This window comes from Microtus pennsylvanicus, chromosome 8 (genome assembly GCF_037038515.1).
Source record: "Microtus pennsylvanicus isolate mMicPen1 chromosome 8, mMicPen1.hap1, whole genome shotgun sequence".
Classification (NCBI taxonomy): Eukaryota; Metazoa; Chordata; class Mammalia; order Rodentia; family Cricetidae; genus Microtus; species Microtus pennsylvanicus.
The window spans coordinates 61,846,166-61,863,588 of NC_134586.1; the positions used below are offsets into that span (position 1 = coordinate 61,846,166).

The 17,423-nt window shown below is 37.7% G+C and overlaps 1 protein-coding gene and 1 non-coding gene across 4 annotated transcripts in view; one reads left to right on the forward strand and one right to left on the reverse strand.

Moving 5' to 3' along the window:
• The window catches only part of LOC142856324 (exocyst complex component 6B), a 523,494-nt gene that overhangs the window by 460,094 nt on the left and 45,977 nt on the right, over positions 1-17,423 (reverse strand). For all 3 annotated transcript variants that reach the window (XM_075983673.1, XM_075983672.1, XM_075983674.1), the window contains exons 2-3: positions 6,107-6,272; positions 364-411 (exon numbers count right to left, since the gene is read on the reverse strand). In XM_075983673.1, the coding sequence (XP_075839788.1) occupies positions 364-411; positions 6,107-6,272 (214 nt within the window). The remainder of the gene's footprint in view (positions 1-363; positions 412-6,106; positions 6,273-17,423) is intronic.
• Positions 16,731-16,834, forward strand: LOC142856623 (small nucleolar RNA U13). Its single transcript, XR_012911670.1, has one exon. It is a non-coding gene; the product is annotated as a small nucleolar RNA U13 (small nucleolar RNA).

Genomic DNA, 17,423 nt, shown 5'->3' on the forward strand with positions numbered 1-17,423 from the left:
AGTAATCTCTACATTGGGAAAGTGGAGGTAGAAGGATCAGTTCAAAGAAAGTTTAAATTACATGAAATCCTTACTGAAAAAAAGAAAGAACTATAAGAGAAAAGGACGAAGGCAGGTGAAGATGCAAGAGGAACATTCCAAGATACATGGTAGACTACGCAAGGATTTCTTTTAACACAGCCAAGGGAGGTTGCATCTTATTTCATTGCACCCTGTGGTGTCTGTATTTATTCAGGTAAACAATTCTTATAGCAACAATTCCAACACACTGCTTATATTATTCTAAGCCACAAAGTGAAGAACAGTCATTCAAAGAAAACAGCATAAACAGAAAAAACATTGTTAAAAGGAAACTGGCCTTACTTCCTTGCCCTCATGTTGCAGTTTTCTATTAGTATCCGTCACTTGGTTCTGTGGAGAGAAGATAATTTAAACTCATAAAAACAAACACTAGGACAACAGTCGGATAAAGATCAAAATTTAATATGAAAAACTGGAGTATCCCTAGATACTTTCTATATTCCAGCACATGGGGTTACAGCTGATCTCTCTGCAACTTAAACTCTTTATCAACCTTTCTTCTAGGCATTCCCATGACCTTCTGCAAAGAAAAAGAAAAGCTAACCAAGAGACATGTTTGGTTTAGATAGAACACAAAGTAACATACTATAGTGTCCCAAGATCATATTTTAACTTTGGAGAGAAGAGGAAAAAATAAAAACGGAGAAATAAATAAAATGGAAAGTAATCCAAAGAGCTTTACCATCGGTACAATGTCTAGAAAACAATGTTAACACAGACATGTCTTAATTCACAATGTATTCCTGAAAAGACTAGGTATAATTTCAACTTTGTAACACAAGTCAAATTTTTATTAGTTATTACCTTAATTCTACAAAAAGAATTATTTAATATTTTGGGGTCATTAATTCATAACAGTTTCTAATACATCCATATCCTCATTAATCCCACCATCAGACAGTCAAAAAATATGTGGCTAAGCCTTAAATGAGCTATGATCTATAATTTAAAGGAACAAGCACAAATCTTTTCAATTATCTACTTTTGATGTTTCCACTAATATAAAAAATAATTTTTAGAATAGTAATTTATAATCTCAGGCATTATCAAAACATAGATTATATTAACTTCTAAACTTCTTAAATTAGAGACTATCCAGCTTCTGCTGGTGACTGCTGTTCCTTATACTTTTACTGCATTCATCAACCCAGCATTTCTTACAATGTCCCTTAGAGCATCAAGAAATGTTAGCTGGTGTTATTAATATATAGGCACACATGCACTGCATATATACACACACAGAGGAGAAAAACACTATAAATAATCAGAAAAGGGACATAATATGGAATGTTTACAAACTTATTTGATTCAACATTATCTCCAAAAACTAACTTTTCATAAAACACATTTTTTTAAATTCTTATCTAAAATTATACACTATACTTGGATAATGTAGTTCACAGCAGATTAGCGCATATACCTCCTACTTTCAAAGACAAAATAAAATCTGACCTCTTCCAGAAAAAGATTTTATAAAATCTGAAAAAAAGGCAATAAATACTCATATTACCTATTTATTATTTTCCTAAGAGCACCATATGTGAAAAGTACCATTAACCAATAGACTGTTAGCTCAGTGAGAGGCAAGATAGAATGTAGCTGCCAAATGCTAAGCTAAGGCAATCACTGAAGCATCACCTCAATAGGGCCAGCAATCTGTTTCCGTTACAGTAAAACAGAAAATATTTTCAGTTTGTCAGGCCATAGAGTCTCTGTAGTAGCTAATCAACACTGACAGGAATGTAGCCATAAATAAAATATCATGTGCTGGGGTGGCTAGGTCCCAATAAAACTTTATTTACAATAATAAGAGGCAAAATGGATTTGGTCTACAAGCCAGAGCTGCTGTTCCCAGCTGCTCTGATCTAAAATAAGAGCAGATCAAATGATGAGAATGACATCAGATATCATGTGTCATGAAGGCCACTGACAAACTGCAGCATGATTAAGTGTAAATAAGTTTTAGGAGCCAAATGTGTATCACATGAAAAACAAATGAAGTTATTTCATCTCATAGATAAAGGAAAACTCAATTGGAGACACTACACACTATACCTGGACCCTGTACACTTCACCCTACACCTAAACAATGGCTTCCTCAAATATCTTTAGGAGCTGGAAGAAGAAAGGCTGCTCCTAATAAATGCCTGTAACCAGAAAATAGGATTCAGCTCAAAGTAATAGAAGGGTTTCAAGCAATTTGAATAAAAATGGTATAGTTATAATCAATGACAGCATTATCACCTTTAAAGTACTTATTCAATAATAAATTAGATAATTTTATTCTATTCTAGAGATCTCCCAAAATTAAAATTTCCAGTATAACTACATTCACCACTATTGCTCATACTAAAATAATCTTGTTCACTTCATCATTTCTCACTCTTTCTAACCTCAAACTAACATTTTTACATTAAGCCTCAGAAATACAGACACATACACAAAGACACCAGAGACACACATGGAGACAGAGACATACACACAGAAAGAAACATACACCAGAGGTACCCAGAGACTCATATACAAACACATGAATGCAAAGACTGAAACAAACTTTCAAGAAACAATGTTTATCTTTACTTGATATACTATACTTTTATTTTCTTTTTTTTATTTTTTTATTTTTTTTTAATTTATTTATTTATTAAGGATTTCTGCCTCCTCCCAGCCGCCTCCCATTTCCCTCCCCCTCCCCCGATCAAGTCCCCCTCCCTCATCTGCTCGAAGAGCAATCAGGGTTCCCTGACCTGTGGGAAGTCCAAGGACCGCCCACCTCTATCCAGGTCTAGTAAGGTGAGCATCCAAACTGCCTAGGCTCCCCCAAAGCCAATACGTGCAGTAGGATCAAAAACCCACTGCCATTGTTCTTGAGTTCTCAGTATTCCTCATTCTCCGCTATGTTCAGCTAGTCCGGATTTATCCCATGCTTTTTCAGACCCAGGCCAGCTGGCCTTGGTGAGTTCCCGATAGAACATCCCCATTGTCTCAGTGTGTGGGTGCACCCCTCGCGGTCCTGAGTTCCTTGCTCGTGCTCCCTCTCCTTCTGCTCCTGATTTGGACCTTGAGATATACTTTTATTTCCTATTCAACTCTATTTTACTTAATTTCAAGTGTCACTAAAAATGTTGATCGATATCCACTAAACTGATATCATGCAAACCATCATCAAAAGCATACCCATAGGAGCCTAACCTATGTTACTGGTAATAAAGATAGTAGCTATTTTAATTCTAGCTGATAACTGTTCTATACACTACAATAAAAAGAGGCTATATAAACTGTGTAAAAGACACTTCTAATTCAAAAACAAAGATATGGAATTGCATTTACATACACACATTTATATATGCTCATATATAGATGCTATGTACACAAAATAATGGGCATCATGGAAAGTGTAATGTCGTTGTATTAATTTAGTGTTATAAGTGGTTAATACTTTAACTTTTCCACTTCTAAATTCTTTTCTAGAGTTAAGAATCTCAACATTTTTCACCTAGATCAAACAGGTCCCCTAAAGCAGAGCTTACCAAGTGTTCAGCTAGATATAATTCCCAAACTTCAGAGTAACTGGTTAGTCTGAAGCAACCAAACATATCAAACTTGAAAAATGAAGTCAGATATTCCTTCAGAGTCATTCTGACCAATCTGAAAGAATTTGCAACTTGAATCAATTTAAAGTAGAGGAGAAAATAGGACAAAGGTGAGTATCGATCATCAATTAAGGCCAGCAATTGGTGAGATTCTAGACAATATTCCATACTATCGGGCCTAAAGCAGACTCTACATCTTTTATATCCTTTGGCCCAGTGTGTAACAGGATCCCAAAATCTATGAGAAAAGTTTGCAATACAAATACACAAGAATAAGAAACATGGAAAAAGAATAATCAAGATTATGATAGAAGCTGTGAGGGCTGAGTGAGGACAAACAGCACATTAGCAACAAATCAAAAAATTTGTTACATTTAAAATAGGGAAAGCAACTAAAAAGAAGACAGAATTATTCAATGATGCTGGCAACACCATGTTTCTTAAGACAGATAAATTCTATCATAGAATCATAGAAACCTTAGGATAAAATGTGTTTGAGACTGCAAAATGTTGGAAACTTTTATATAAGTAATGATATTTTATATAACATATTACATTCTAAATATGTTATATAATATCCCACAGCTGGAAACAGTATAACTCCTATATTCAAACATGAATATTTCTGTAGTTAAACACAAAAATTTACATTAAGGTGCACAATTTAATGGTTTCATGTCCAATTTTAAATCATATTTTGCAGGCAAATGATTTTTTTAACTACTGCAGTTTTAGACTATATTTTGTATCTTATAACTTGTTTAGCCATTCAATAAAATTTTTTTCAGCAATATATTCTTTGAGATGAATTTTATACTCACAGCAATGTTAACCATGCAGAAAACAAAATCCTATTAGGGACTCTAATTAGGATTCCAAAAAGAAAAACAAAAGCATAAAGACTAGAGAGAAGAAAATAAAACTATTATTACTGATATAACAGATAGGTTTTTGCAGAAAATTCAAAAATCTAAACTGTTTAAATAAGAGAAATTTAGGAGAAAAGTCTTTGGATCAACAAGTAAAGTCACCTGTCTAAGAGAAGGGACTTCTGTGACCAGCCTCCTTCCTGAACATGAATCTTCACCCTGTAGGCAACACTCCACAGGACTTTCAAGTAAGTAGAGCTGTGCTTTAACTCCTAGGAGGTGGCTTTCATCCAGCAGAGAAGCTGGTGGCTTCAAGAGCAGCAATCTCTTGACAGAATCAGTCACTGATCACTTCTGGGTATCCAAATTAAACTAACTTTAAAAAATATTCCTTAGAGCCAAAAAGCCATAATCTTATTTATGTGAGTTTTAGTATAAATTCCTTTCCTTATTTCATAAAAATCTTTACTACACACCAGGTAACAGTGAGACACACCCTTAATCCCAGCACTTGGGAATTAGAGGAAAAAGGATTATAAGTTTGAGACCAGTTTGAGATACATAGGTTTGACATACCTACCTCAATAATCATCATCATCATCTTAGGAGAAGTCAAGAAATGAAAGTAAAGAAATGCAAAGCCAGATGAATGGAACCTAAAATGTTTTGTTTGGGTTTGGTTGTTTTGTTTGTTTGTTTGGTTGGTTGGTTGGTTGGTTGCCTGGCTGGTCTTTTTGAGACAGGGTTTCTCTGTGTATCTCTGGCTATCCTGGAACTAGCTCTGTAGACCAGACTGACCTCGAACTCACAGAACTCCGCCTGCCTCTGCTTCCCTGAGTGCTGGATTAAAACATGCACCACCACTGCCTGGCACCTAAAGTTTTATACCTAAGAATGCTGAACTGTGTTCTCTTAAATCTAACCAAAGAAAGCTATGCAGGCTTTTAAACCAAGAAAATAATGTGGTCATATCCAATTGTCCATATACTTTGTTTAATGTGATCACTTCATACCAAACTTCGTGGTTTTAGTCAGGCTGTCCATGTATCTCACCTCAGTTCTACATTTGAAAAGAGGGGGCTAGCAAGGCAGTCTAGTAGTGGTAATGCACGCCTTTAATTCAGGAGGCAGGGGCAGGTGGATCTCTGTGAGTTCGAGGTCAACCTGGTCTACAGAGCTAGTTCCAGGACAGGCTCCAAAGCTACAGAGAAATCCTGTCTTGAAAAAACAAAAAAGAAAAGAGAAAGAAAGGAAAGGAAAGGGGAAAGGGGAAGGGGAAAGGGAAGGAGAAAGGGGAAGGGGAAGGGGAAGGGGAAGGGGAAAAAGGAAAGGAAAGGAAAGGAAAGGAAAGGAAAGGAAAGGAAAGGAAAGGAAAGGAAAGGAAAGGAAAGGAAAGGAAAGGAAAGGAAAGGAAAGGAAAGGAAAGGAAAGGAAAGGAAAGGAAAGGAAAGGAAAGGGGAAAGGAAGGGAACGTGTCATACAGCATGGCCCCTACTCTTTCAATCAGAACTAATCAGAACCCCAGGAGGACAGAGGAGCAAAAGTCCAGCAGCATCTCCTTACTTTGAGTTTCTGGGCTTCCCCTCGTACTTTCAGGAGTTCAGTAATAGAGTCCACAAAGCCTTGGTAGTGAAAGTTGCACATTTTCTCAATTTCTCGGTCATGATTGCGGATGCGAGTTTCTAGCTTCTCCATGAATCGTCCATGTTCCTCACCATCATAAACAGACCTTTAAAGAGAAAATGGCATGAGGATTACAGCACTTCAGAGAAGAGAATTACAAACCCAGAAGAAACTTCTAAAGAAACTAGATAACCAGGATACATAAATTAACAACTGCATCCATTTGTCCCCATGGTAAATGAGTCTTTGTTTTGTTTTGAGAAAATAAAAAATAAATAACTAAACAAAAAATTCACCTAAAAACAGTGGGAGATTGAGTTTTTCTAAATGAGCTAAAATGGAGAAAGGGACAGGAGCTGTAATTGAAGTCTTTTACTTGGTTATGACCGTCCTGTGGTGTGTGTCAAATGTTTTAGGTGAATTTTTTATTTAGTTATTTATTTTTTATTTTCTCAAAACAAAACAAAGACTCATTTACCATGAGAACTCAAGAACAATGGCAATGGGTTTCTGATCCTACTGCACGCACTGGCTTTGTGGGAGCCTAAGCAGTTTGGATGCTCAACTTACTAGACCTGGATGGTGGTGGGGGTTCCTTGGACTTCCCATAGGACAGGGAACTCTGATTGCTTTTCGGGCTGGGGGGGGGACTTAATTGGGGGAGGGGGAGGGAAATGGGAGGCGGTGGCGGGGAAGAGACAGAAATCTTTAATAAATAAATAAATTTAAAAAAAAGAAAAAAAAAGAAAAACTCAATCTCAGTAAATTTAACTATCCATTACCCCATGATCCACCCAAGAAGCTAAAGATTACTGAAAAATCACACAGGCTGGCTACATTCAGTATAACTACATAGCTACAATCTAAGAGTCATTCAACACCACTACAAAATCCTTGGAATATCCCTTGTCCAAAATCCTTGAAAACAGAAATGTTTCTGATTGGAGGGATTAGAGAAATATTTGTATGAGTTATATAGCATATAAAACTCAAATATGAACAATGCATATATTTTCATATACAATTTACAGCCTGAAGATAAACCTATGAAATGTCTTAGTGAATTAGTGTTTTGACTATAACAGGCCACACACAAGGCTAACCTGGCATTTTCAACTAATGACAGCTGTCATATATTTCTTATGAGCATTTCATACTTGAGATTTGTTTGTTTGTTTGTTTTGGTTTTGTTTTGTTTTTCGAGACAGGGTTTCTCTGTAGTTTTGAAGCCTGTCCTGGAACTAGCTCTTGTAGCTCCGCTGGCCTCAAACTCACAGAGATCCGCCTGCCTCTGCCTCCCGAGTGCTGGGATTAAAGGCATGCGCCACCACCACCAGGCTTCATACTTGAGATTTTTAAATTAGGAATGATAAACCCAAGTAATGATTAACACCTCAAAAAAACATCACTTTGTAGTCTTCAAAGTCTCAGAGTAGGAATCTCACTTCCTCCTGCCTCAATGTTGACTCCTCCCACTCAGCTACTGCTCTAACTACACACTTCTCAGAAAGGAAGGAGGGCATACCCTTAACCATTTCCTAGTCCCTTATGAAAACCAGCCAATCTGCTTACATCTGTACTTCCTCTTCTAGCAGCTAACTTTGCTAGTTCTAGGCCAGCCTGGGTCTACAGAGTGAGTTCTAGGACCTGCCTAGAAACCCTGTCTTGAAAAAAACAAACAAACTTCTTCTATTCTACATCATATATTTTTCACTCACCACCAGATTATTCTCATATCTGTATCAAGGTCACTGAAAAGCTTGCCTGAACTACACATCTCCTCCCAGTTACCATCAGGTTATTCTGCTCTCCATCCGAATGAAACACCTTTCCCCTTCTGCACCTCCCACTTGATCAAGTATTCCTTTACTCCTTTAATAGCAGCATCTGCTGAGGCTTGGCACTCACTCCTTCACTATGCACCCTCTTCTGGAGATGGAAGCAGTAACCACACTAGCATGGATTTACCTTTTCACTAGCACACCTGCTCAATCTCCCTTCTAGAGCCTCCTTCTCTATCATACTTCTCTATGCTCTCTCACCAAACAATCTATGGCTCAGAAATACCACTCATATAGAACTGACTTCCTAATCTATAACCTACAAACCAAAGCACTACCCTGAGTTTTACTACAAACCAAAGTACTACTAAACTCAATTTTCCTTACTACTCCACTACTCTAATTGAATTGTTAAAAGCCATCCAAATGTAGTGAAGACAAAAGAATATTTATCAACCCATCTCCATTCCCAAACCGATTCCCTCCAACAACACCCCCAACACACACACACACACACACACACACACACACACACACACACACACCACTACAATTAATGACACTTATTCAGTTACATAAGCCAAGTATCTACAATCATTTCTCATCTGGCTGTCCAACCTCTCCCCATCAAACTTACTAAATCATGACAACTCAACCTACAAAAGATGTTTTAGAATTGAACACATCCAGCATTTCTATTTAAATCCTTGTCCAATGTATGATTTAGCCACACCAGCGTAATTCAACAAACTCCAAAATCTCATCACGCATTCCCCACCCCCATCCACACCAAGTACTTACTCCACGGAGCAATTTAAAATCTCTTTAAGCCAGGCGGTGGTGGCACACGCCTTTAATCCCAGGCAGAGGCAGGTGGATCTCTGTGAGTTCAAGGCCAGGCTGGTCTACAAGAGTTAGTTCCAGGACAGGCTCCAAAGTTACAGAGAGACCCTGTTTTGAAAAACAAAAACAAACAACAAAAAAAAAAAAACTCTTTAAAGCAGTACCCCAGACATTACACCATTATTCCAGCTTAAATTTCTCCAAAGGTTTCCATATTAGTCAAGGTTCTCTAGAGGAAAAGAATTTATAGAACGCCTTTAATCCCAGCACTTGGGAGGCAGAGGCAGGCGGATCTCTGTGAGTTCGAGACCAGCCTGGTCTACAAGAGCTAGTTCCAGGACAGGCTCCAAAACCACATAGAAACCCTGCCTCGAAAAAACAAAAAAAAAAAAAGAATTTATAGAATGAAGAGAAAGAGAGGAAAAATAAATATATATGGAATTTATTATATTATACATATTATAATTATAGTATATTATATATGGAATTTATTATAATGGCTTACAGGCTGTGGTCCTGCTAATCCAATATTTTGGCTGCCTATGAATGGAAGGTCCAAGACTGGATGTTTCAGAAGGTCTTCAAGATATGACTTTAATGCCAGTAAAGAAATGGGCTTACAATGAGAGCAAGAGCAAACAGGAAGAGAGAGCTTGCTTCCTTCTTCCACGTCCTTTATATGGGCTGCCAGCAGAACTGTGGCAGATTTAAGGCCCAGATTAAAGGTGTATCATCCCAGCTCAAAGATCTGTATTAGAAGTGGGTCTTCCCACTTCAAATGATTTAATTAAGAAAAATTTCCTCGGGGCTGGAGAGATGGCTCAGCGGTTAAGAGCATTGCCTGCTCTTCCGAAGGTCCTGAGTTCAATTCCCAGCAACCACATGGTGGCTCACAACCATCTGTAATGGGGACTGATGCCCTCTTCTGGCCTGCAGGCATATACACAAAACAGAATATTGAATACATAATAAATAAATAAATATTTTTAAAAAAAAAGAAAAATTTCCTCAACAGGTATGGTAGCATGCACCGTTAATGACAGCACTCAGGGAGGCAGAGGCAGACAAATCTGTGTGAATTCAAGGTTGGCTTGGTCTACAAAGTAAGTTCAAAGACAGCCAAGGCTAAACAGTGGAAACCCTGTCAAAAAAAAAAAAACCTGAAAGGAAGAGAGGGAGGGAGGGAGGGAGGGAGGGAGGGAGGGAGGGAGGGAGGGAGGGAGGGAGGAGAAAAATATCCCTCACAGGTGTGCCCAGCCATTTGAGTTATAGTACAGCCATCACAGCTTCCTTTTACAAAGAAAAGAAAGTCTGAATCCTTATCATGGGTATGACCCCACATAGCCACATTTTCCCTCCAGTCCCCATTCTTGACCTACCTCTCCACTGTCTATGCTACAGTTACAATGACAGTTTTTAAAGGTTGATTTTATTTTATGTGTATGAGTACTTTGCCTGAGTGTGTGTGTGTGTGTGTGTGTGTGTGTGTGTGTGTGTGTGTGTGTGTATCTTTGCATACCTGTGAATAGTTGTGAATCACCACATGGGTTCAGTGAACCAAACCAAGGTAGTCTGCAAGAACACTAAGTGCTCTTAACTGCTGAGCCACCCGTCCAGCCCTCCGGCAATGACTTTATTTTTTAACTGATTTTTATTGAGCTCTACATTTTTCTCTGCTCCCCTCCCTGCCTCTCCCCTCCCTCCTTCAACCCTCCCCAAGGTCCCCATGCTCTCAATTTACTCAGGAGATCTTGTCATTTTCTACTTTCTACTTCCCATGTAGATTAGATCTATGTAAGTTTTTCTTAGTGTCCTCATTGTTGCCTAAGTTCTCTGGGACTGTGGTTTGTAGGCTGGTTTTCTTTGCTTTATGTTTAAAAACCACCTATGAGTGAGTTCATGTGATAATTGTCTTTCTGGGTCTTAGTTACCTCACTCAAAATAATGTTTTCTAGCTCCATCCATTTTCCTGCAAAATTCAAGATGTCGTTATTTTTTTCTGCTGTGTAGTACTCCATCTACCACTAATTTTCAATAAGTTTCTAGCTTATTTTTTCCTTTCAAAGAAAGGGAAGGAATCTTCTAAGTAAAGAACTCATATTCCTTGTTATGTGGAAAACTGGAATGTGGGTTGTGGGGTCGATGAAAAATCCTCAAACTTAAAGACATAGGCTGGTTTTAGTCATTTTTTTTTAATTTTTGGTTTCAATTTGAGTATACTCTGTCTCAGTAATAACTTCTACGGTAGGTTATACCAGGAAGCATTTTCATTCATTCTATCCAAAGATAAATGAAAAACTTGAGTGGGGAAAAATCCCAACGTTCAGAAATTCAGGACCAGGTATAGTAATAGTTGAACACAATTTTAGCAATTGGGAAGTGGAGGCAGGAGGATGACAAACCCAAGGCAAGCCAAACTAAATAGTGTGAGGTCACCCTAAACTATGTAAGGCCTACTCAAAAAAAAGAAGAAGGAGAAGGAGAAGGAAAGGAAGAGAAAGAAGAAAATGAAAGAAATTTAGAACTTAAATTTATTTAGATAAATAATGTCTTCCCGGATTTCCTATTAAAAATCAAAGTAAGAAAATATGGATTTTAGCTGATTGTGAGGCCTTGGTCTTGGCAATGTAGTAAGTTACATCTTAGGCCAATTCAATTAATCTCTGACCTTTAGAGCGTTCTCATTTACAAATAGGAAACAGCAATCAATTACAATCTCCCTGAAGTACAAGCCGAGCATTAAGCTTTCCAATTCGGGAGCATAATGAGAAAGAGCAAACATTTTGAGAACAGTCAGCAGGTGATAGTTTTAATCTCCTTATTAGTGTCACAGAGTTCCTATTTAGATCTTCAGAATTAACACTCTCTTCAAGTATGATGTTGACTGACTTTAAAGGTTTACAGTGAACCCTCAGAATAAAAAATTTAAAAATTAAAATAAGAATTGTTTGGGGCGTGGTACCCAGGCCTGTAATCCTAGCTAGCATTCTGGAAGATGGGGCAAGAGCCTCAGCAACAAAGTGATTAGTACCAAGCCAGCAGGGCGCTATCTCAAAAACACAGTAGAGTTTTAATCTAAAACACACACATCTAAATGAAGGAAAGTAGACACTGTTAAGAGGACCCTATATTTCGCATTTTGTGGAAATTTACAGGATCCACAACTACCAGGCTTTGTGTGAATTTTTGTGCATATACAAGTGAAAGGATACATACTTTCCATGTGGCTATAAAACAGGTGAAAACACAATTGCATTTTGTGTCCTTAATTACAAACTGCTTCTACCACAATAAAAAGTAAATGTGAACAAACCCTATAGTTCACACTGACTCAGCATTTCAAATATATTTCAGCATAAGCCATCAATAAACAACAGACCTACCAGAAATAAATGGTGAAAACAAATTTAAGTAAACAATTCTTAAACTCTAGAAAAGCTAGAGATCTACTAAGCTGCCTTTATACCAGCAATCAGGACTGTTCTTAAATAAGTATAGCACTATTTTCTGTTCTGAAGAAATGACTTAAAGTGGAGAAAGACTGCCATCTAGTGATGACCAATTTCTAATATTCCTTAAAACATGAATTTGATATAACCAAATAAAACAGACTGCTGAAAAAACTACATTTGATCAAATGTGTGGGTCCAAGGCAGGGGATGTAGCTCAACCAGTAGAGTGGAGCCTTGCATACAGAAAGCCCCATAAAACTGGGGAGGCAAACACAGGAGGATCAGGAGTTAAGGCCATCTATCCTCAGCTATACACGTTTCAAGGCAGCCAGAGCTACCAGAAAGCTTACCTTCCCCAAATAAATAAATAGATAATTGGAAGGTGGAATCTTAAAAAGGTTGACTCTTTGAAACATTATTGTACTTCTCTGTGCTTCTGACCAAGATACATACATAACAGTTAAACAAGACTATGGAAAAAACAACCATGTGGTTGTTTATCTATGTCATTACAAGGATATTCTAGTACTATAAAAAGTAAACAAGAAGAAATGCTTAGAAATTAACAGTGATTTTGATAGTCTAAAGTTTGACTCAAGTAAAATGGAGGCCTAAAGAGCCTGATTTCAAAAACCTCCTAATAAACCAAAGGATTTGACAAAAGTATATTTGTACATCCTAGTGTATACTGCTAATAATATACTTTGATACATCAGAGTGATTCCATCTCTCTCTGCCACCTAGATTCAAAAACATATTTTACAAGTTTTTAACTGATAAAGTGGCACTTAAAATTTGAATTCAACAAATATTTACCACTCTCCTACACTAAACTACTTCAGAATTACATGACTTACTTGAAGCCAAAATCAGCTTCAATCTGTTTTTTTGGTTTTTTTGGGTTTTCCCCGAAGACAAGGAAGGAGTCATGTAGGCTGATACACACTCATAATCTCTGCATTCAGGAGGCTGAGGTTAGCCAGAGCTAAAAAGCAAGACCTGGTTGAGAAGACAGAGGGAAACTAGACTGTAGTGATGCAAGTCTTTAACCCCAGCACTCCAGAGGCAGATTTCTCTTAAGTTTGAGGCCAGCCTGATCTACAGAGCAAGTTCCAGGACAGCCAGGGGTACGAAGAGAGACCTGGTCTTGGGGGTGGGGGGTGGTAATTTCATTGCAGGATGAGTCAGTTGTGAATTAGCTTCATCTACATAGCAACTATTGACTTTTTTTGTCTAAGGAATCCCAACTTTGGTGTTCTAACTTCCTATTCTACCACAAAGGTAAACACTAAGTTACCTTATCAGTGATCAGTTAACATGAGGGTGTGTGAAACAACTTTCACCAATGAGAAGGGAAATCTGTTAGTGAAAGGTCAAGCAAAGTTGGGGGCGGGAGTGTTATATGCCCCTGGAGAATACAGAAAAAGAGATTGCTTTTCTTACCTTAAGACTTTCTTGTAAAAATAAGACACTCAGAGGCAGGTGAAGCAACTACCCAAGGAAAGAGAATATTGTGCCAATAATCTGGGCTTATTGAGGAGAAATGGGAAATATATGGGTCCTGGACTGTGGAGAAATCCTGAACAGCTGTCTCTAGATATTTTACACCTCAGTCAATAACCAATTATTTAAGCCATTTTCCCTCTATACTCTGCTATTTACATAGCAAAGTATCCTAAATGACAGAATGTTGTGCAGTTTTCAAAGGTAGCATGCAAATCAAAAGGACAGACAACAATTACTATCCACTGCTTTAGAAGGACTCCGGTCTCCAGCCTCAACTATCCTTCTTCCTTTCCTTCGTTTCAAAGTAAATCTCATCCACTCTTACAACCACAGCTCGTACCTAACTTCTTCTGAGGAACCATCTCTAATCCCTTCCATGCCCACCTTGTTTGTAAGTACTGCCCTCACAAACTATACTGCCTATTCAATCATCAGTCTCCTCATTCGAGAACATTAGTTTCCCCTTGGGCAAAGACTGTCTTACCCATTTTATCTCCAGATTATAGGACCTGAAAGTGGAAAGATTCTACTATGCATGTGAAAAATGTGCAAAGAGGGAAGACAATGCAAGTAGATTTGCCCATGTTTCAGAGATGCGTGCAAGAGTAATGCAGGAGACAAAACATATCTGCTGAGATGTCTTGAGACTAAAGAAAACTTAAAACACAAAGGATTAAGCAAGCATTTTAGTTTGGAGTTTTGGTTTTGATTATCCAGAAAAAAAAATCCCAGAGTTCATTCTGGTTCTTTCTTTTTCGTATATCTTTTTTAACTTGTCATGGTTTTATCCCTCAAACATTTTCTTCTCATTAAACTCCATAAAAGCATCATTAGTAATTTTGTTTATTCCAAAAGTTAAAAATAAAGTGGAAAAACAGATTTGAGCACGATGTTGAAAGAGGGCTACAAGAGGTCAAATGGAGTTTATATCCCTGCTCCTTACTTCAGTATGTCTATTGATTATATTCATACTTCAGTATTACAATTTGGATGCTCTGGGTACAAGAGAAAATAAACCATTGTTTATCATCCTCAGAACCTGGAGAAGCATATTGTAATTAATGAAATCTAACCTGAGCACAAAACCTGTGACAGTTAATACTGTTGATCCGTCAGCTTGTCTAGGATCACCTAGTAACGTGCATGATGCAGTTTCTAGATTAGATTAACCAATATGGAAAGACTCACCTTACAAGGAAGGGCTAGAGCAGTGATTCTGAACCTTCCTAATGCTTTGACCCTTTAATACAGTTCCTCATGTTGTGGTGACCCCTGTCTTAGTTAGGGTTTCTATTGCTGTGAAGAGACACCATGACCACAGCAAAGCTTACAAAGGAAAAACATTTAATGGGGTGGCTTACCTTTTCAGAGATTTAGTCAATTATCATCATGGTGCAACATGGCAGCATGCAGCAGACATGTTACTAGAGAAGTAGCTGAGAGCCCTACATCTTGACTTGAAGGCAACAGAAAATAGTCTGTTTCAGTGGACGTAGCTTGAGCATAAGAGACCTCAAAACACACTTCCTCCAACAAGGTAACATCTCCTATTAGTGGCACTCCCTTTGGGGGCCATTTTCTTTCAAACCGCCACAACTCCCAACCATAAAATTATTTCTGTTGCTACTTCATACTCTAATTTTGCTACTGTTATGAATCATAATGTAAATATCTGTGTTTTCTGATGGTCTTAGGTGATCCCTCCCAAAGGGGTCGTTACCCACAGGTTGAGAAACACTCATCTAGAGACTAAGACACAATAAAAAAGGAAGAAGCAAGTTGAACACCAGCATCTCACTGTTGCAACACGAATGAAGCCTTGTAAGGAGATTCCTGAGACTTTGTGAGAAAACTCCAAGTAAACAAGACAAGTCTTGTCATTTCTTTTCTCCACAACAATGGGTTGTTCTTGGAATGTACTTTCATGCTCCTCTCAGGTGTAACAATAGGAGAGGGTTTTATTATAAATTAGCCATCATCTTACACATTATTATTCAAAATAATGTTTCCAAGCTTGACTTGCCTTCCTAACAATATACAGTCTAAAGTCATGTGACCTTTTCTCATACGACCTTGTTGAACCCTCAAGAATATCCTCAGAATGTCTGATGCTCTGAATAAAGTTGGTTATTGCATGAGACTTTAGTCTGCCTCGTTTTTTAGGCTCCACTCTCCCAGGTTTACACCACCAACTTGAGTGGTTAACATTTCGTTACTGTATGTTCTGACTGTGATGCAATGCAACCAAATGCCTTCTACTCTTGCCACCCTGCCTTCCTCAACATGATAGACCATACCCTCTTCAACTATAAACCAAAATAAATCTTTCCTTCCCGAAGTTACTTCTTGTCAGGTATTTGATGAAAGCAATACAAAAAAAAACTAATAAAATATCCAAGTATGTTTGTGACACCTCATGAGAACCACACATTCCAACCCTTTTTCTATCTTTACAGATCCCAATGTACCTGACTGGCTTCACCAAGACAGCCCAGACAACAAAGAAGATGCTGCGAGGGAATTCTGCCTCAAGAAAGAAGGGAAGCACTTCTTTTGAAAGGATAGGCCCTTTCAAAAGGATAGTCTAAAAATAGGATGGAGCAGCCTCAGATGGCACCTAGCTAAAGAACCTATGAAAGAATGTGACTTGTGTTAAATACAACTAGAAAGTCTCAGAAGAAAATCTGTCACAAAATATCAGACAAATCAACAACAGAAATCAAAGAGGAAATAAACTAATGAAAGCAAGGACAGTCCAAATTAAGGATACAGAGACTGTCATAATGAATATCGTGGCAAAACCCTGTTGGGACATATCATCACCAGTAGTAGCTGAAGATATAAAGGTTCAAAGTTTGTCAGTGGCTTTTTATCCTTTGTACAAATTTGTGTAAAAAGAAAAAGATTCATTTCATTGCTTTTTTTAACTGATTCATAAATGTTACTAATTATAAAATAAGAAATAAGAGTACTTGAGGCAGGATCTTTTTTGATTCATAAGCATGATGATTAAGTACTCACATTATTATGTGACATGCACCTCCCTCAAACCTTGTTATGAAGTTGGATACATCACTCGTCTGACATAAGAAAAAGAATCCTGAGCTATATACATAGTAAGCCAACCTGGGATATAGTGAGATTCTGTCTTTAAGGAAATAAAAATTAATTAACTACAAAAAAAAAAAAACAGGGTGGTAGAATCTCAACATTCAAAGGCATAACTACAAATTCAAGGTCAGCCTGGTGTCCACAGTGAGTCTAACCAAACAGAGCAATTTAAAACTCCATAATTATGTCCATAGCATTGAAGACCCTGTGGGATGAATGAAAGATAGCAGAGTTGTTTCCATCCAAAAAACATAATAGAGAATAAAGCAGCAAAATAAGATGATGCTCCCCATAAGCAAAGCAAGCATTAGATACACAATGAAAAGTGCTTCTACTCATAAGTCTTAATCTACATTAAGGTTCTAGACCATTAGTGTATAACTTCTCAGTAAAGAAAATAAAGAACATCTGCAGTTGCTGGAGTGAAAAGGAAGAGAAACCAAGGTTCTGCTAACCACCTACATCCTCATATTTTTGTTAAATACAGGAGAGACAGCCTCTAGTCCTCAAATAAGGGGACCAAAAAGCCAAGATATCTCGGTATAGGGTAAAAGGAGCCTGCAA